Source organism: Aulostomus chinensis, chromosome 12 (assembly GCF_037954235.1).
Source record: "Aulostomus chinensis isolate RoL2024-O1b breed Wild chromosome 12, RoL_Achi_v1.0, whole genome shotgun sequence".
NCBI lineage: Eukaryota > Metazoa > Chordata > Actinopteri > Syngnathiformes > Aulostomidae > Aulostomus > Aulostomus chinensis.
Window position 1 is genome coordinate 1,414,142 of NC_141331.1, and position 20,859 is coordinate 1,435,000.

At 50.3% G+C, this 20,859-nt stretch overlaps 1 protein-coding gene and 1 long non-coding RNA gene across 14 annotated transcripts in view; one reads left to right on the forward strand and one right to left on the reverse strand.

The window, feature by feature from the left end:
- The window catches only part of LOC147251665 (inactive dipeptidyl peptidase 10-like), a 49,798-nt gene that overhangs the window by 17,108 nt on the left and 11,831 nt on the right, over positions 1-20,859 (reverse strand). The window contains exons 2-5 of one of the 2 annotated variants that reach the window (XM_086219512.1): positions 6,187-6,298; positions 5,037-5,132; positions 3,027-3,121; positions 2,703-2,777 (exon numbers count right to left, since the gene is read on the reverse strand). In XM_086219512.1, coding sequence (XP_086075638.1) covers positions 2,703-2,777; positions 3,027-3,121; positions 5,037-5,132; positions 6,187-6,298 — 378 coding nt within the window. Of the gene's footprint in view, positions 1-2,702; positions 2,778-3,026; positions 5,133-6,186; positions 6,299-9,365; positions 9,967-20,859 lie in introns of those variants that run through there. The other variant, XM_086219511.1, reaches the window with a different exon arrangement.
- Positions 9,310-20,859, forward strand: part of LOC147251666 (uncharacterized) — a 29,214-nt gene continuing 17,664 nt past the window's right edge. For 6 of the 12 annotated variants that reach the window (XR_015118649.1, XR_015118651.1, XR_015118653.1 and 3 more), the window contains exons 1-5: positions 9,310-9,864; positions 9,989-11,189; positions 13,536-14,995; positions 15,096-15,302; positions 19,370-19,566. This is a non-coding gene — a long non-coding RNA (uncharacterized LOC147251666). Of the gene's footprint in view, positions 9,865-9,988; positions 11,190-11,478; positions 11,646-13,535; positions 14,996-15,095; positions 15,303-19,369; positions 19,567-20,859 lie in introns of those variants that run through there. The other 6 variants (XR_015118652.1, XR_015118657.1, XR_015118655.1 and 3 more) reach the window with 6 other exon arrangements.

Below are 20,859 nucleotides of genomic sequence, written 5' to 3' on the forward strand. Positions count from 1 at the left end.
CTGGCAGGGGAAACCTCCCGATGAACCCACGTCGGCAGCAGACAAACAGTTGATAAGTGACCAGCGTGAGAAATGTGAGTTCAGCGGTGAGGACAGGCCGACTCCTCCTCTGCTGGCCGTTCCTCTGATGCCTCCAGTCAACAGACTCAAAACTATGAACTCACATTTCCTTTTCTTTTAAAAAATAAACACATTTCTGCATTTCTCAACATTTTTCTCCCCAGTGCATCCCAGCGAGCTGTCCTGGTTGTTGTCATCATCTCCTCCCTCTCGGGATGATGGAAGGTCAGAGGTCACAGGTAAAGGTGTTGCACTCATCTCCCAAACAATCAAGGTGAGTGGTGATCACTTTCTGAATGTACAAAAGAAGATATAATAAATTCATAAAACCGCTCCACGCTGCTGGTCTGAAACGTCCTCGTGTCCTGAAGCCCAACACATCCCTGACGCCATGTTTGTAGTCTCTCTGCACACTGCGGCCTGGAGCTTGCAGCCACGATGCCATGTTTTTAGCCTTAAAAATAAAACCATGGCATGCTAGAAAGGAACATATTTGTTTGTCTGGTGAGGTATGACTTCACCTCCCAGCCTCCCGTCGCTGTGGAGCACCAGAGGGAGGATTGAGATGTGAGTGAAGCAGCAGCACCACGACGTGCCGTCACCAACAGACAGATCATTTAACTCAGAGTTGGAGATTCAGGCGCTGGACGTCCGTGTCCCTTCATCTCAGATCCGTTTACACCAAAAAGTCTTGGAACTTTGCGCTGGTGTCCTTGATGAAACTGCAGAGGGGAGGGAAAACAGCTGACTCTCCTGTCTTCCTCGTGATGGTTGTCTCGCTGGTTATTGTCTCCCGCCTCGCTGCCATCTGTCGTTCTGCTAAAAACTCTCCTGAATTTGTTTCTCTCATTGAAGCAGTTTGTGTTCTTGCAGGGAGATTCTCTTCAGTTCGCAGAGGTGATGCTTTGAGGGTCCGTGGGGGAAAAATCTCTCTCTCCATACTCAGGGTGTGCACTTTCCAGTGACAGCAGATGCATCAGGACCTCCAAGAATTGAGTTACAGAGCTGGAACGAGAGGAAGAGCCAGCAGCAACTAGCAGACGTGTTCCAGCTGCAGGCCTCAACAACCATCAGCTGCATCACCATCACGTTCACAAACCAATCCAGAACCAAGCTGCCCAGGAGGGCCAAACCATTTCATCATCATCATCTCAAGGATGTTGCTACATCCATGCTGGAACATTCCTTGTCATTTCCTGGGTTTTTATTTCCATCCATCCATCGTCATCTTCCGCTTATTCCTTACTAGTAAGGGTCGCGGGGGGGTGGAGCCTATCCCAGCAGCCTTCCCCCTGGACAGGTCACCAGTCCATGGCAGGGCCAACACATAGAGACAGACAACCATTGGCTCTCCCAGCCACGCCTACGGTCAATTTAGAGTCTGGATTAACCTGGTCCCTCTTGATGTCTTTGGACTGTGGAGGAAGCTGGAGTACCAGAGAGAACCCAGCAGGAACAGGGAGAACATGGAGACTCACCCAGAAAGACCCCGTGCTGCAGCCGGGGCTCCACCCACAACCTTCTTGCTGGGGGGCCACAGGGAGGACCACTGCTCCACCCACAACCTTCTTGATTGGGGGCCACAGTGAGGACCACTGCTCCACCCACAACCTTCTTGATTGGGGGCCACAGTGAGGACCACTGCTCCACCAGAACGCCTTGGTTTTTATTTCATTATTTATATTTTTTCTTTAATTTTTTAAAATTTCAGCTCTTCTCTCTGGTACTCCAGCTTCCTCCACAGTCCAAAGACATCAATTTGGGGACCAGGCTGATTGATTCTCTAAATTGACCATAGGTGTGAGTGTGAATGGTTGTTCGTCTCTCTATGTTGGCCCTGTGATGGACTGGCGACCTGTCCAGGGTGAACCCCGCCTCTCGCCCGTAGATGCTGGGATAGGCTCCACCCCCCCGCGACCCTTACTAGTAAGGAATAAGCGGAAGATGACGGTGGATGGATGGATGGAATTTCAGCTGACGTGCACACACACACACACACACACACACACACACACACACACACAGCAGAAGTTCAATCAGTGACTGCAGATCTGATTGTCGCATCCGTGTTTCCAACCTCATCGGTTGATAATGGCGACAGAAAATGACCATAAAAGTTGCTGTTAGAGGCGGTGTGAGGAATACAAGCTGGTCGTCTGCGGTCGGCCCTTCAGGCTCAGCCCTGGGCTACACTCAGGCCTCTAATATGAAGAAGTGCGGTGAATAATTCAGGCTCAACATTTACAACTGCAGTGCTACCATGGTCTAATGTAGTATCAGTACTAGTATCATTCCAGAGAGTACAAATATCCAGTTAGACTGAAACAGGGAGAGTTCAACATAAACCCTGCGGTGAAGGGGAAGCAGGTCAAGTGAAAACTGTTCCTTTGATTCATAGAAACTCTGCTCGCCACCGGCATAGTTGAGGTAAGTGATTGCGAGCCCTTTGTCGACGTCTTCCTGTATTTCTAAACCTGCAGCCTGCAGCCACGTCACCGCTGACTTGAACTCCCTGAGTCAGAGTCGAGCGCTATGCTCCTCACATCTCCTCAGTTCAGGAACAGCAGACCTGCAGTCTTAGCAGCCCCGAGCCAAACAGCACCCTCAGAATATATGCAAGTTGAATTTTAACAGCTCCTTACCTGCTTGACATCATATCCCAGAAGAACGAAGTTCAGATCAGGGGAAACTGCAAACTTTGTGGCCTTAAAAGTTGACTGTGGGAAGAAGGAGAAACGGATTTGATTCCCTTTTCCATTGTTTCTCTGATGGCAAACAAGACACAACCATGCGACGGGAGCAGCCAACCCACTGAACCCTTCACCCCCCAAAGGCAACGCTGAAGACGTGGTGGTTAAAAACCTCTAACAGTTCAGTCACAATGATAAAGGAGCTAGAAGCTCGGAGCTTATTGATGTTGGAAACTTGATTCTTGCACATTTCTGAAGCGAAGGTTCTGCACTCACGAAGGTGGTGTTCTTCAGCAGCAGCTGCGTGCGGTTGCTCTGGGTGTCCACCCTCCACACGTCTCCATCCCAGCTCCTAAAGGTCAGCTCCTCCTCTGCCATGTACACAGAACAGGTGCATTCATTCATTCATTCATTCATTCATTCATTCAGGGGAGCTGCAGATCCATGGCAGCACTGCTCTCCGTTTGCCAAGCTGCAGCGGAGCTTGGCAAACCTGCTGCATGACGCTGCAGTGACATCACCAGCCCTACCAGGTAATGTGAGAGAATCAAGACAGTGACAAAGTAACTGTCGTGTGGACGTCTATCACCGCTGCTGTCTCAGGTGTTCTGTCTCGGGTGTTCTGTCTCATGGGGAACTGTTGGGTGTCAGTTCATTGAACAGGTGGGATTTTAGACCTGTTCTACCTGTGAGGCATCTGAGAACTCTTGGTCTGACTTGGTTCTCTACCAGTACACCTGACTTGATAATCTGGGCTCTGGACTTCTTGTCTTTCTCCTGCTGGACACCTGGGAGCTCCCACCTGTCACGCCAGCACCACTGACAACTGAGGGACACCAGGTTTCTGATTACCTTTCGCCTCTCAAGTCCCACATTCTCAAACACCTGCCCACCTCGGAGGAACAGACTCTCACGGAGGCCTGCTGACACTGAGCTCATCAGCAGCTCCACTCCCACTCTGCTCGGTAAACAAGTCCATGACGATGAACGATAAATCCGGCGGCGGCAGAGGGCAGAACAACAAGCCGGCAGATTTGGGAGGATCTGTCTCCACCAGATTATACTTGAACTTTCAGGAGAGCCAGCGATAATTCTTCCTCTAATCCCAAACCAAAGCCTGACGTCCAGGGCCGTCCCGGGTCCATTAATGCATCTGACAGAATCAATCAGTTCAGGGACCCATGTCTTGTAAATGTCAATGAACGAGCACTTGGGCATCAATCTCAGGTGCCATGGCAACGACCAGCAAAAACTGGATTGTAATGACAGGAACATAAAAATGAAACAGTGAAGGCGGGCCTCTAACAGGCTCCTGCCACTTCGAGGAAAACACTTGCATGTTTATAGGCTGTACAAAATCAATCGCATATAAAATGAATTATTGCAAAAGGAAAATGAGTAAAAAAAAAAAAAGGCACAGAGGAGAAATGATCAAAGCTTCATGGTTGAGTTGTACAGCCAAGAGGGACAAAGCGCCAACTCATCCTGAAGTGGTGAACATTGATTCTGACCTTACCAGAACCAAACCTCCGAGCTCTGACCTGGACCCTCCCAGCAGAACCCGCTCATGTGGATTTAGGGATTGATGGAGGCAGAACATTTGTCTGTTGAACCATAAACAGCTTTTATGTCCAAAAGAGAATTCAGACATTGAATGCAGCACCGAAGCACAGCAGAAGCTGCCCCCCATACCCAGCTGACAGAGACCTCCACCCATCGTCCATGAAGAACAGTCCAGTGGAACAGTCCACCTCCCTGTAAACACCTCATCCCTGCCTCATCCCTCCTTCCTGTGCCACCTGTAGAGAAGAAGAGCTTGGAGTTGTGAGTGTGCTGGCGTCAGCTGGAGCTGCTGGATGTCCTGCTGAGAGCTGGGACTGTCGGTACTGCACTTCTTCTCCCTCACTGCTGCCTGAGGACGACAAATCGATAGCTGGCTTGTCAGGTCACGACCTCTGGTGCTCCACATTTCCTCTTTCTGCTGCTGCCTAGTTGAGGAAACTGAAGCAGAAAAAACACCTGGAAGCAACGTTGATGTTCCATAACCTACCTCCCCGCACAGCTTAGATGTTCCTACGGATCAAGACACAACCAGCGGGATTATTTCCATGTGCTGCTCCTCTCATGGAGCACAAACCTCCAGCTCAGCTTTGCAATTATCATTAAGACACAAGCATTTAAAAGCTTTCTTTGACATTGTCTTTCCTTTGTGTGCACGTTGGAGTGATGTAGAACCCATGACTCTCCATCTTAGAGGAGGAACTCCAAGAGCGTTGACATACGTACCACTCAGCCACTTGGCATCAGGATCCTGTACTTGGAAGTTCCTGTGAAAGATGTCATCCAGCGTCAACTGAGAGCCCGAGGCTTTCCTTCCATCATCTACAGAGCAAAGGGATGGGATGAGTGGAACGGCAACCGCTGACAAACCAAGGATGTCGCTTACATTCCTGTCACTTTAAGGTCTTACAACACAACTGAAGCTTAAGAACAGAGCGCAGGCGTGCACAGACCAACTCCACTGATTCGTGTTTCCAGGTGATGAGCGCTGAGATGATAAATGACACACGTCTGAGATGTGCGGCGGTCGCGAGACTACAAAAAGGTCAGTTTGACAGGAAGTGAACAGCACTTCCACAAGGAGCAGTCAAAAGCTGCCAAGAACATCACAAAACGCGGGGGGTCGACAGGCATCAAAGTTCAAAAATGTACAAAAATGATTATTGAGGAGACTCTCACACGACCAGACCTCCACCCAGCAGAGTCTCAGTCGCACTGGCCAGCAGCACCTCCACCCCTCTGCAGTTGTTCAGGGCAGCTTTGACACAGTTTGGAGAGTTTCAGCGGCAGGTACAACACGACTGCTGCACCCAATCAAAGTGCCACACTCAAGACCTGAGGATGGGGGGATTTTCTCAACTCCTGGTGAGAATTAATCTCGCTTCCCGTCTTGTAACCTCCTACAGCGAGCTGTCAGAGCTCCGCTATCAACAACCTGCACAGAGGAATGAAGGCCTGCCACCTGCATCAGAAAATTCTGCAACTTTGTGTTCTGTCAGCCCCAAATTCATTAATTCCTGTCATCGTCCAAGCAGCGGCGTGCCGTTGGTGACAGTGACGGGACCTGAGAGCAGCAACAGCACCAGACAAGAGACGGCAGTTGAACATCAACCAAATTCTGGCAACCAAAAGGGCAAGACAGAAACCCCAAAACTCAGATTCCGGTTTGAGGTCAGGAGCACAAGAACCTGGGGGGGGATCAGACATGAGGATCAGCTGACTGAAGGAGGGGCCACTTCAGGACGGACAGACAAACACAGCATCGGCCCCAACCAGGACAGGAAGACACAGCAACGTCAAAGCATGAGGGCAGACAGAACCACAAAATAAGACAGGAAGTGACAAAAAGGGTCCAGATAAGTCAAGAGAGTCTTGCCTTTTGACAGGAGCACGATGGAGAGTCCAATGAGTGACAGCACCACCAGTATAACCAGCAGGGAGATGCCGATGCCCTTCCAGTTCCTGTCTGGTCCGATGGGTCCGATGTCCTACAAAACAAGAGAGGCAAGTGGGGTTATGCAACCTGGAGGGAATCACTGCTCATCTGCCACAAATGTCCACTGGGACTGAGGTCAAAGGTCGAGGTCACTGAGTCCCGCTTGTATCATGGATGAATTGAAGGACTTGTCGTTGTTTTCGTGCGGCTCAGTCCTCGAGTGGAGGTGTTGAGCGTGGAAAGTGGCAGCGACGTGCGTGAGAATAAGAGCCTTTAGATTAGAACAAAAATATCAGACATGAAATTCTCCAAATACGCAGCAGCGGCTCAGACTGGTTCAGACTGGTTCAGACACTCTGCTGGTACTCGCATCTGAATAGTAGCACGTGAGTCAAACTGCTCAGTCTCTTCTTCTCTCTAGTCGGGCCACGGCACTCTAGTCCCACGATTAGAGGTGTGAAGTGTGCTTCTTTATCTCGCCGTGTCTCATGTTCAAAGAAACAAACAGAAAATTGGGAGATTAAAGCATGACAGAGACCTTAAACCACTAGAACCGCTCCTCAGAGGGTTTTCAGGTTCACGAGCCAAGACACCAGTCTTCCATCTGCTGGGGGTCACACAGCACATCCAGGGGCGCTCGCACTGTGTGACGCCGCCACAGATCCACGAAACTCCTCTGTGTAGCAGCACGTCAGGTTTGTTTCAAAGAACTGATCCTCATAGAAAAGAGGTCAGAATGTGCTGAGTCATGTTTCATCTCAGATCCCTAGTGTGTACTAGTTGGTACGGTCGCTACGGCACATGTCAGTTAGGAGGCTCATCTGGTTAAATTATTAACCGCAGCACTGCAGTTCTGCAGATCCAGGTCCCTCATGTTTAGACCAGCAGGTGGAGACCCTTAGCCCTTAGCTTGGGGGGGGGGGGGCGAGGAGAGAGAATTCAGTTCACGCCGTGTAGCTTTGATGCCCCTTAATGCATCACTAGGAGCTTCTCAGGGCCTCGGCCCTCTCTCACCCACCACCCTCCCAACTCACGACACGACCAGGTCGTCTGACTAAATTTATACTCAAGTCTTGTGTGCAGGAAATCTTCCACTTCTCCGTCGCAGGTACGGAGGCTCGGCGGTGGAAATACTTGTGAAGACTTAAACGGAATTTGCTTAAATGTTCAGGGTCGTCCAGATATCAAGTCCCAAGGGTGTCCTGCCGTAAGTCTGAGACGTGCCAGCACAGGCAGGGGCTACAGGCGCAGGACCGCTGACCGCCAGTCTGATTCTGCTCCCCAGGCAGGTGGGACGCTGGTGCTCTGAGGCGACCAGCGTCAGGTCAGAGCTTGCAGAGACTCTTGTGGATCGTTGTCTTTTCCCGAGGCACTGCTGAGTCTCCTCTCTGCTCTCATGAGCTGAGGAGGTTTCCTATTGTCATTGTGTGACATGACGACGTTGAAGTGTGTCGAGCCCACAAAGGTGCACAGTGGGAACAGCAGCAGCCTGTCAGCAGCCAATGACAGCTTCCACTGTTGCTCACATGACAAAGTTCTCCCTGATCTACCTGGCAAACCAAACCACATCCCAAAAAACGCAGCGCAGGTCAAAACCATCAGTGAAGACAGCGGCGCGAGGGGTTGCTGGCCGCTGGGTCTCCAGCCCAAAACATGGACAAAGTCCAGTTCAGCGCTAAGATGAGGGGCAACGAATGAGGACAGGACAGGTCAGCAGGATGCAAGATGAGGGACACATGTCTCCTCTGCCTCAGCTGGAGTCCATAAGAGTGTGGACCCCCTTTACAATCTTTGTTCGTTCTCACTGGCGTTTCACAGCTTCCTCAGCCACTGACGCCCATGAGTGGCGCCTGAGCAGGGCCGGCGCTCCAGCTCGAATAATTCTAAACATTCAAGAAAGACAACTCTCAGCCAGATTTAATGAATTAATCTGACGCGCTGTAACAAAGCCGGTTTTCATGCACAGACGGCCTCTCCAGACTCATTTGCAGAGGTGAGCAGAGCCAAATTGAGGTCAGGAAAGAGGTAGTGATGCTATCAGCCAACTCATCTCCTTTCATTGAGCTTTTTTAATTAAAAAGGAAGAAAAGTGGGTAAAAGGTGGCCTTCTTCTCTTCGGTACTTGCTGAGGGGAAAGAGACGCAGTTTCTATGAAGACCAATCAGCTGATGTATCTGCAGGCTAATTAGTCATGACTGCTTCAGACATAATTAGGATGGAGGGACATCTAGTGGCGGGGTTGGAAGTTGCAACCCAAGACCTACAGTAGCCTGCGGGGTCCAATGCTGGTTCTCAAACGTCTCACAGCACCGACCGGTCAATGGGGTCTCTGTGAACGAATGGTTCCTGCTACAGACACATTCAGAGAGCTCAGGCGTGGAACGAGGGAGGGAGAGCCTCCACCCGCCTCGCCGTCCCTCGCCATCAAAAACGCTGCTTAAACAGACCAGCTGGGCAGCACAGGGCCCCTCTCCCTCCACTCGCCTGCCCCCGAGACCACACCACCTCCATGCTGGCTCTGAAACAAAGCATTTTAAGGTGAAACAACTCGCAGGTGACATTTTGAATGTTTTGAATGGACTGATCCTGCGCGCTGGTCGATGATGCAGAGATGAGACGTGTCTGAGTTAGCAGGTGCTGAATCCTTATCAGACAGATTCTTAATCCTCCTCCTCAGACAGACGCACCAGGCTGGTGACATCTTGACCTTGAACAGTTACCAGGAGAAACGCCACGTGATGCCAAAAGTTTCATCCAATCAGAGGAAATCTTGAATCTGATTCTGTCCTCAAACTGCAGCCCCTGTTGGTACTGTCGTACTGAGTTGTGTGGAAACGGAGCCTGCTGTCTTATCGATGTGACGGATAAAACCATGGTTTTAAGATTAAGAGTCTCTTGACCCCTTGAGAGATAAACTAGTGAGCTGAGAGTCTGGAGGGAGAGACCAGAGCTGCTCCCGTCCTGGAGCCCAGCCAGGACCGCCTGACCTGCCCCCAGCTCTCCTCACCTCCGCCCTGAGGACAAATCTCAAATTCTAGCAAACATAAGTTTCCACAAGCGAACCTCTGGACCTCAACGGCTCACGCAGCGACATGGCAGGACTAAAGCGATATTGATACCTGGGCCGTGACTCGTTTACTTGGAGCTGCAGCTAATGATTCGGCTCAGTCGTGCTCAGTTACTCCGCTGATGACTTCTGTTTCGTTCACAGGATGTTGGAGTGGAGCGATCGAGGGCCGCTCGCTGTCGGATGAGGTCTTTGTCTTGAGTGTCTGCTCCTGCTGGTCCAGAGTCAACCGGCGTGTCTGTGAGTCTGAACCGGAGCGAGCGATGTCCCTTTGCTTCTCACACATGCGGAGAGCCGCTGACGTGAGAGCGGCTGCCCGTCTGAGCCACGCCAACCCCCGTGCGGGAGCTATCACAGTTGCCTCCTCGCATATTTTCACTGAACATCTGATTTGCTGCAAAGCAGGAAACGCGGCTTTGCAGCAAATCAACCGGTGTGGAAGAAGAGGAGAAAGTTGGGGCTCGTCCATCACCGTCAGGTTGCCTCTGATAAGGCGTCTCTTCTCCTGTTACGAGTGTTTACTCTTCGAAAAAAGGTCAAACCCACCTTTGGTGAGTGTGAAAACTTCTTCTGTGTAATTAGGGGATGATTGAGTTCAACCTGGACGGGACTGCTGGCTGTTTGGGGCAAAGAAACACGAAGGACACTCAAACCTTCATTTTTCTTTTTCAACAGCAGTCGGTCGATGACTGTTTTCTGTGTCATAAAAGTGCTTGAAAGACAGCGCAGCAACAAAGGAAGAACGATGCTGTCCAGACGCAGCGCTGCAACACAAACACACGAGACTTCATTCGGAGCATTTTCATTTATTTCCCCGTTCATGCTGCCGTGTCAGAACCGAACAACGGCCTCGGACCGGCCTGGGAGCCGAGCAACGCAGTCAAAGCAGCTGAAGATGGAGAACAGAGTCCAGGGCAGGGAACCACGTTTGGTTCGCCTCTGCCTGTCAGTCACAGCGCCGTCACACGTGATCAGGTACATGTGACACAAAATACATTTAATGTAGTAATGAGCTCATGACTGTAGCAGTAGCAGGAGTGGATTGGGAATGTAACTCCAACGTCAGGCCACCAGGAGAGTTCCCCTCCTCTCTGTCTTGCCAGAGTGTGAGAAACAGGATGCAGGTAACGTTAATTGATGAACTCCAGAATGACGTAGCGATGACGGTGATTTATCCATGCACCGGAGTGGTTGTTGCTGCCGTGGTCATCGGAACATCCGGGGCTGATCACCCAAACGGAACCAGTTGGCGTCCAGGGCTAAACTAACGTCCCCGAAGCCCGCAGGTTCGAGGCTGCTGGGGAGTGACGCAGGGAACGGAGCGGAGAACCTGGACTACTTCTTACACTACTACTTATTTATTCAGGTTCTCTGACCGGATCCGCCGTTAGCAGAGCCAAACATTACCGGGAGCTCGAGGGCTGCAGCAGGTCAGGTGAACGCGCCCTCTGCCGGACTCCCGAGGAACTGCTCCAAACTGACCGACGCTCTCTCAACACGCACGGTGCGCTGCAGCCTGCAGGGCCCAGCTGGCTGCTGGGTTCACTCTCCTAAAAACAGTCCAGGAACGGCGAACCGAACCACTCATCCGATCTGAACCAAACCAAATTTATTTCAGTTCAGACAAAAAGATGCAGGGATTTTGTTTACGGCGCAGCAGCAGCCAGAGGCCAATCAATTCATCACATCAATTGTAACTCATTTTGAAGTCATCATTTTATTGCATCACAAAACAGCCTGGAGAAAAACCATTGATTCCAGCAGTGACAGCGTGCCTGCATCCACAGAGGGGTGTTTGATGGATTTAGAGAAGAAAATCTCCTCCGGGAGGACCAGAGAGGACTGGGGGAGCGATCCTGGGCAGCTTGGCGTTCAGGTGTGTACCAAGGCTGGTCAGGACTGCTGGTGGTGGTGGTGGTGAGGACTGCTGGTGGTGGTGGTGGTGAGGACTGCTGGTGGTGGTGAGGACTGGTGGTGGTGGTGGTGGTGAGGACTGCTGGTGGTGGTGAGGACTGCTGGTGGTGGTGGTGGTGAGGACTGCTGGTGGTGGTGAGGACTGCTGGTGGTGGTGAGGACTGCTGGTGGTGGTGGTGGTGAGGACTGCTGGTGGTGGTGGTGGTGAGGACTGCTGGTGGTGGTGGTGGTGAGGACTGCTGGTGGTGGTGGCATCGCTTGCAGACCTCGGCTCTTTCCAGGGTCCAGAAGGAAGAGGACCGTGTGAGTGCAGGTGGTCCTGACATTCCCGGAGACCTGGTTTGAGGGGACCTGGGGACTTGCTAGCAGTATGAGGGTGTTCTCTCACAGTACTGCTGAAACTGGACAGGCATCTGAGGTACAGTAGGATACCCCCCCCCCCCCCCCCCCCCCGCCGCCAGGTACTCTTGCCATTCCAAGAATCTCCATCAACTCAGCTGAATGTGGAGACACTGGGACCAGCTTTCATTTCCACTGAGGCCATTAAAGCTTTCATCTTCTGCATGAATCATTTTCACTCGGAGTCGTCCTCACGCCGCGGCCATCGGCTCTCAAAATAAATGTCATTTACATTTGAGGCCACGCAGCCCTCCCCCTCCCCCTCCCCCTCCCCCTCCCTCCTCCCCACTCTCAGCTCACAGCCTACAACTCTACTGCCACCACTTTCTGAACAAAGTTTCAGAGATGCAAAGCTTTTCTCAGGATAATTTATGGACAGACAGCAGAACTCACCAACTATGGAATATTAAAATGATCCAGTGAAGCCTGGAGAAAAATCCCCATCCAAATGGGGCTTTAGAAGGATATAAAATATCCAGAAATCACAAAAAGACATAAAAAATGCATATTTGTTATTAGGCGGCTGATGATTAAGTGCGCTCATCTTTTAATACGGGGCCTCTTGGTTTCCGCTGTACTCCAGCGTCTGATTCTGAGCTATGGGAGGAACGTCAGTGCGGTCGGAGGAGCGGAGAGATGAAACTCAGCTCATGAGAAACGATGAGACCTGCCAGACAGCTCCTCCCTCCTGGAGGGAGGGAGGAGCTGTCTGGCTGTCTCCTGGAGGCCTGGAGCCGGGCCTCCCGTCCTGACAGACCCAACAAGAACATGTCTGGGGAGACTTCTGACACCCCTGCTCATGTCTGAGGAGACGTGATGATGATGGCGATGTGTGAAACTGAGGCTCTTCGGGCCGTGTCAGTTTTGAGCAGCAGTGGTGTGTAGCATGGCGGCGGCGCCACAGATGTGGAGGATGGGATTTCTGCTCGTCTGTTGACTCAGAGGAATCGCTTTTACCGGAGGTTAAGATGGCGGTTGTGATAATGACAGCAGGAAATGCCTGGAAATTATATTTCAAGAAGAGTTCACGGTTCTGTTTGATGGTGTAAAAATACAGGACACACATACATATACACACACGCACGCACACACACACACTTGAAAGACAAAGACTTGTTTAGATCTTCTGATGATCTTCATCTGACATCACTACGATTACAGAGCACCTCAGCTTTTAGAGGAAGACTCTGATTGTCCATCATCCCCAGAGGTGGACTAAAAGCTAGAGACCTTTCTCTAGTCACACTACTTAGCTTAGCCCAATGGCTGGTAGTGGGTGGGAAGTGTTAGCCTCAGCTGGCTCAGGTCCAGGCTAGTTAGCTTAGCCCAATGGCTGGTAGTGGGTGGGAAGTGTTAGCCTCAGTTGGCTCAGGTCCAGGCTAGTTAGCTTAGCCCAATGGCTGGTAGTTAGTGGGAAGTGTTAGCATCAGCTAGCTCAGGTCCAGGCTAGTTAGCTTACCCCAATGGCTGGTAGTGGGTTCGGAAGTGTTAGCATCAGCTAAGCTGGAGCTTTGGAGGTGCTGCGTCAAATCACGGCGCCCAGTCAGGAAAGTAGTTCCGGCGACGTGTCTGATTCTATCCATCATCCATCCTCCATCCCTCCATCATCCACCCATCCATCCATCCCTCCATCTTCTCCCTCTTCTCCTGTTCAGGGTGGTGAGGGTGGAGCCTATCCCAGCAGCCTTCCCCCTGGACAGGTCACCAGTCCATGGCAGGGCCAACACATAGAGACAGACAACCATTGGCTCTCACCCTGCCGCTTCTGTCTGACTGTAGTTGCCATGAAAGCCCTGAGATTTATTAGGGGAACTGGTTCCAACCAGTCCAGCGCTCTAGTGTGAATGTTGTACTTTAATATTTGTGTCAGAAATCCCTTATTAACCATCATTCTTGCCATGTCTTCCAGCTGCTGCAGGGTGACCACATACATGTGACAAGGAAGACAATTTGTCCTGATGACAACAACTATACGAGCAGGTCAAAGTCTCTCCAGCAGAACCATCAATCTGCTCACCTAAAAGGCAGGAACCACTCAGTCTGTACATCCGAGGCGATGCGGTGAGGATCGCCGGGAGAAAATGAATTGTCTGTCAAACGTCTTTGACTGGGATTGTGGTCCAAGGTAGTATTGAGGCATTCGCTGCTCCTCTGATGTGAACGCATTAGCATAATCTGTCCGCTTGATTGTGTTTGGACAGCAGTGACATAAAACTCCGGCCCTGTGATTAGGGCCTGTAAGGCTGTCAGCCAAGGCAGGCGAAAAGCAATCAATGGAGAAGATTAAAATGTCTGCCAGCAAACAAAATGAGGAAGGTGCAGACTACCAAAGCAGCGAAAGCACCACGCTCCTCTCTGCTGGTCCCATTCTCCTGGCTAAATTGGAAATTAGCTGTTAGACGTGGTCAGGGGCATCGCCACGGTAACAGCTGAGCTGAGGTAGCACGAGCAGGCGAAGGTCCGCCTCAGATGTCAATCTTTGGCTGTCGTAGGACAGAAAAAAGAGCCAGTTTCCTCTGGAAGTTGAGAGTTGATGTTGAGAGGAAACCCATGAAACTGTACGTGTTTAACAATGGTTAGTGGACACATGACAGCGGCGTGTGATTGATACACAACCCCATGACGTCAGCATGCGTGTGACTGAAGTCATATTTGCATCCACATCACATGTTGACCTGGACGGTCATCGGGCACCAGAACATCCGTCTGCTGCCTGTAAATAACCTGGCAGAGGAACGGACCCACATCCAGCACATATGCTGCACGGACGTTTGGCGATGGCTGCCATCGGACTGTCGGGAGAGAAAACCAGCCATGAATATTCATGCTTGGAGCTTCATCAGAATCTGGCGGTGCCGCGGCCGCCCCTGTGGATTGTGGGTACTAATGATGTGGCGGATCCCATCTGTCGGTGCACGTCTGATCGCTCGGTGTGATGTGCGAGGTGAAGCTCACCGGGTCACCGTCAGAGGGCTTATACTCTTACTTTTGTATTGCAGTGCTCACAGGGATGAGATGCTGCTATCATGTTGCTATGGCAACATGATAGCAGCATCTCTTTGCTGTTTCTTATCCGTTTGCGTGTGGTAGTGCTTGTGTGATGAAGGATACTTGCTGTCACCACTTGAGACAGTGGAGGGACATCACCAGCTGGGTCCTGGTCCGGCCCTGGTCCAGCCTGACAACCAACTGCAGGACCTGAGGGTTGGCAGCGACGTCGCCAGAACAGAACGTCAGGTAGACGCTTGGGATGCTGCCACATCCAGAAGCACGATCAGCCACCTGATGAAGAGCAGCAACACAAGCGCCTTCTGAGAGGAGGCCTCAGCCAGGTGAGGGCACCAGCCGAGCGTCAGAGGAACATCTCAGGTGTGTCGGAGCTCTTCTGCCCCCTAGTGGCCACTACGGCTTCAGCAAGCAGCTTTAAGGATATTAAACACATCTGTTTTCTCTTGTTTGCATCAAGCAGGTTTATCACCGGCCTCGTTTAAGACCTCCAAGATCCTCTCCTGATAATTCTCAGTCCTAAAGTACATTCAAAGAATATCAGGGAGCTCTCATCCGCGCTGCACACACTCCCTCCCACTCATGGACGTTTATCACCCCGCCTCACGTGGACCGAGACCTCTCCCCAGAGACAAACCAAGGCATGGAATGGAAAGCAGCTAAGCACCTAGTAAGTGATTTGTGTGCTCTTTGACCATAATTACACAGCAAATATCAGGCTTGGGAGCATCAATAGATTGTTCGTGCTATCACGTCACGTCACGTATGTGCAGGGGAGCCCCTTAAAACTTGATCTGATGATCTAATCTTCACTCAGGAATCCCCTGAGTCCGCTCAGATTCTCCAAGTCCTCAAAGCTCAGATTGCGACTCTCTGCTTGAGTTTGGACACAGAATATTTCGTATTCATTCGCCCTTCGAGACCTGGAAACACTGCTGTTGTTGTGCCTCTGTTCATGGAGGTTTGAAGCCTGTTTTGGGGAATGCAGGTGTTTAAGCCTGCAATCTTCAGGTTTAAACACAGATAATAAATCTAACTGCATGATTATGACTATAAAAAGTAATTTGCTTTGTTGCAAATGAGTTCCACAAGAGAGATTTAGTAACTGCTACTGTGAATTCAGCTGCCATAATTGGAGTAGCAATCATGAAAGCTGCAACGATACCCAGCAACCACTTCTCAGTACAAAATGAAACGACCTGGTGGAGGAAATGAAGACGTGCAACCAAGAACTGGGAATGTCAGTGCTTTGGCTGGAGTGTTGTCGTTGTCTATAGGGGAGTCGGTCCGCATTAAGACAGGAGGAGGACTGGACTTGGTGGTGCACCACCGTGAGCGTCTCCAGTCCGTGTCCCTGCTGTACCCTGTAAACGTTAGACGACCTGCAAAGTTTATGTGTAACATCTTTGAGGTCTGAAATTTCTTCCTGGAAAAGATTTGTCAGGTGATCTGAAGACCTGCTTCTGCTCTGCAGCAGCTGCTCATGTGGTGTCGATGTGGCCAGAGACAACGCAGTCCATGTCTCTTCACTTTGTCCCTCAATGTCCTTCAGAATGCATGAACTCTACGTTTACTCTTTGTTTAAATATGAAAATGATGGTCAGTGATACACCGTGATGGACATTTTACAAGCCTGGAAACGTCCAGCAGGATGGTTCTGGGAGTGAATAGAGCAGGAGAGCTTTAGAGTTCTGTCTGGGCAGAGACGGAGCTCTGGGCCTGGAGGACAAGATGGTGTCCACAACTTTGATGTGGTCATCTATAATTCATCCCAGAGCTGTACAAGCACATGGGCTGCGAGGCAGAGGCAGGTTGTGTGGTTGCATCTTCCTGCTTCATTTTTCTAATGAGTCTCAGGACCTTGCACTCACTTCTGCGTCCTCCAGGTCTTTGTCAGTTCATGTATGCAGCCTGAATACTGTTTGATGGAAGCCTGACAGCTGAAGAATCCCCAGCTGAAAGGAGGAAGCCAAGAACCGGTGCAGTCAAAGAGACTTCGCACATGTGGCTGCTGTAGGGGACATGCATGTGGCACCCTGGAGCCTGGAACCTGCCTCACGCAGGCACCGAGGGCTCCACTTGCTTGAAATGCAGAGGAGACTAATTGACCTTTGGGTGAAAGCAGTTGGCCTGAGACTTTAGACTGTCAGCTTGTTAGTGTGATTGTAGTTTGAGGGCTGCTACACCAGGAGAAACACAGCGTCAAATACAATTAGAAAGTCTGAGGGAACATATGGATCTGTGCAAACAAGCCATGAAATAGTCGAGCAACATCAAAGCAGTCGCTGCGGACGGGACCAGCATGCAGATACCGGCTGAACCAAACAACTTTCAAGTAAATGTCTAATGAATACTGATACTGGACCCGACTCCCTTTGATCAACTTCCATCAGCTGGTCCAGCGTGCAGATGAAACGTTCGACAGGTTTGTATTCGAGATGTCCCGACACCACTTCCCTCCTTCCTGATACAGATTCTGGCACTGAACGTGTCCCAACCTGCTTTGTTAACTGAATATTTAATATTCTATTTGTTCTCGACAGAAAAGGTCACTTGGACCGAGGCTTTGTGTCTCCTGTACGTTTCATTCTTACAGCTGAATGTTCCTGCCGTACCTGACTCGGCTCGGGACTCAGATTTTGCTGTTCAGTACTGTAGTTCAACCACACAGTCTCCCCTAAAAGATGCTTAAAATGTACTTGAAGAGTACAAGTACAACAATGGTTGCAGTACTCCTCTACTCTTCTCACAGCATCTGTTCTGGAGTAGTGACAAAAACCATCCAAGTCGGTTAGGGTTAGTCGGAAACACCAAGTCTCCGCATCACACATGTTCTGAGCTGAGAGCCCCGAGGCGTTGACGTGACCGTGTCAGACGTGTTTAACCCTTCGCAGAGAAACAGCAGCATACACCAGTTTCTACAGTTTCACTGGAACAGAAATACTGTAACACAACTGAGTCAGTGATACAACAGGCAGCCTGATTCTACCAGGCTCTCTACGGGTTTCAACTCTGCTCTGACTCTCTCTTCTCATTCAAACGACTGCAACAGGAACATGTGACGCATCAGAGGAGGAGGAAATGGTGTGCTTGCGCGCGACCTGTTGCACTGGGTGTCGGCTACGTAGTTTCCATCAGACAGGGTGACATACTGGCTCAGTGTGACCTCACGCTGCCGGCACTTCCTGAGACGCTTCCACATCTTTCCTGAAACCAGTCTGATTCCATTCGTACTTCTCTGTCACCTGGCCACAACTCAGCATGAGTTTACGTGCTACTGAGGGGCTCCCCTCGCGGGCGCTGGCCTCATGGCTGAGCCCGCGCTCCGCTGCCACAGTGGGGACCGGAATGGACGCCACATCATCCAGAACAAACTGCCGAAAATATTCTCCCAGTGATCAGCAGCATTCAAGGATTTCCAGAGACTGGAAGCCACTGGAGCCAAGATTCCCTCCAAAGTTCCTTTTACGCAGCCTGATTGGTGCAGATTGTGATGCTCCTCTATGCATCCAATGGATTTGGAGGGGAAGCTCAGGCTGCAGTGTGACTCCAGCCAGTGGATCACCGTCACACGGCTCCAGACCTCAGTGTCATTGTTACTCAATCAATCAGTGACAGTTGCTTTCTATCCCGTACCGACACCCTCTGAGCAGCCGTTGGCCTTGTTGAGTTTAATAGGCTGAAGAAATAGAATTTAGTTGACGTGCAGCTGAAACTGAGCATGATGGGTAATCTTCTGGAGTCTGTCTTCAGTCGTGGTTTGTTCCCCAGACGAACGAGGAAAATATCAGTTTCTTGCTTTGTAAAAGAACTTTTTTTAAGTGCTATGGTGAGATCCAGTAGAGTTGTTTTATCTGAGCTGCTGTCCAGTTCAGGAAAGGAGAATTGGGTGAGTGGGTGGATGGAGCCAGTGGAAGCCTCCGGGACTTCATCACACTGACCAGAAAATCCAAACAATAAGCTGAGAGCTGCAGAGAGCCGAGCTGATCGCCAGTGGAGCCGACACTACTTCACCCTCCGGAACATAACTTGTATTTGGATCCACATTAAGCAGCACTGTGTGGCAGGCGCACATTCTGAGAGCCACACAAGTGAACATTACATCATCACGCAAAAGAATATGATTACAATGGGGGGGGGGGGGGGTGGCTCCTACTAAACCAAAATTCCAAATGATCCCACTCACGATGAAATTGAATAATATTCAGTTCGTCGTCTAAACACTCCGTCACTTATGGCGATCTGTGCAGTCCAGTATTTTACTTGACTTTAAATCTCTTTTTAAGCTCAAGAGAATTCTTTAATTGATGCAGTTGGCAAATAGTAGAAGTGTTTTATCATCAGTTTGCGTTATTACTGCTGAATAAAGCAAATATTAATAGTCCTGGAGGGCTTCCTTGTGGTGCACCATGAGGTGTGTGGAACACTAGGAACCCCTGATTGGTGAAGAACTGTTCTCTGTTGGGGGACTTCGGGTTGGGTCCTTCAGGATGACAGCAGGTTCCTGGACTATGAAAGTCGTCGTTGACCAGGTCTTCTGTTGCTTCTGTTTGTTGTGAATGTGTTTTTGATCATTTTTCCGGGGAAACGTTAGAAGAAACTGGTTGGTTGTCAGAAAATAACATCTCTGCAAAACCCTGTTTCTCGTGGCTGGCTCATGTTGTCCCTGCACAAATGTACGTTTAGTTCTGTCAATTTGTGTACTTCCTTTATTTTTAATCCATATGTGTGTCACAGGTGTAGCTGGAGGCCTGCAGGCCCTGGTGCCTCTGTCACAGGTTAATTCATGAGAAAGGAGCATAAATGCTGAAACGCCACTGCTACCTGTGTGACCTCAGGATGTTGCTATCATGAGGAGGAGATGTCTGCGCTGCACTCGAGGTGCAGTTGTTTGGTATCCAGCCTCGGGACTCGGCTGAGCAATCGCACCACAGGTACACTTTCATACTCCATGTTATGGACCGCAGTACGTACGACACATTGTGTTCCTTGGTGGTAGGCAGTTCTGCAAACAGTCTGAATTTGGCCGGCAGCTCAACAGAGGGAGAGCATCCTTTTCCCCCTGCCATTTTCAAACATAAATATATAATTTTGAGGTGATGTGAAGCTGAATATCAATTCAAATCAGACTTGAAACAATTTGCAGCCCGCCCAGCAGGTAGCCGCAGGACCAGGGTAACGAACATCTACTGGGTGTTTTTATCGAGTTTTATTCATCTCTGAATCGTAAGCCGATGAATAAAACACAGGTCTGTGACATCGCCGTGGCTTTCAGGTCAATTCGAGGAGGAAGTGACTGTCAGGCAGAAATCCCAACTAAAGAAAACATACATTTCCATAGAAATGAGACAACCCCCTGGTGGCGGTGCCTTTGATACTTCAAGGAGCGTTTCTTTGCTCGTTTGGTGTTGATAAGGTGACACACACTGTAACAGATGGAGCAGCAGCCGCAGTAAATGCTCCTTTTTTTCTGCCAGAGTTTTGATTATTGGCAGCAGATGACCGACTATCCCATGCCAGCTGGATATAAATATGTCAAAGGCCATCGGGATGAGGCCCTGAATAAGCAACTGATGAAAGAAATCGAGAGTAATCAACCCCAAACAAGACAACTGGCGAATCGATCCCAGCTCCAGATCGACGTGTCGGCGGCGGAAGGGAAGCAGCTCTTGATTAGAGGTGGTTGGGTGGAGTCCTTCTAGTTTTAGCGTGGATGGTGGAGGATTGGCCACGAAGGCGAAACTCTCCTCAGATGCACCGTAGGCTGCATAACGAGATGAAGCTGCTAGGGGGAGCACCCAAGGCATTCCGTGTGGCTCTGGGTTTACTGGGTTGAACCTAGAAGCTGTTCACCCTGCCTCCAGTGAGATGATGGACTGCATGTGGCCGCAAGTCACAATGGACTTGCTTGATTTAACAATTTAATGCTAAATATGTTCCCTTGTATCATTAAACAGGACCTTTGATGCAGCGTTCATACGATCTCTTCCCCTGAAATCATTTCCTGGCAGCTGGATTGCGCCCAGTGCATTATGGGAATGAATGTATGCATCGTCTCCAGCCTGGAGCCTTTGTTTTAGGTTGTAGGACCCACAGCTGGGATTCAAACAGCCAGCGACTGGAACGAAAGACACATTCTACCAATCCCATGTGTTTCATGAAAATTGATCAGTTGTGATCAGCAGCCAAGCAACTGAGGGTTGATCATCAAAAAGTGATCCAACCTC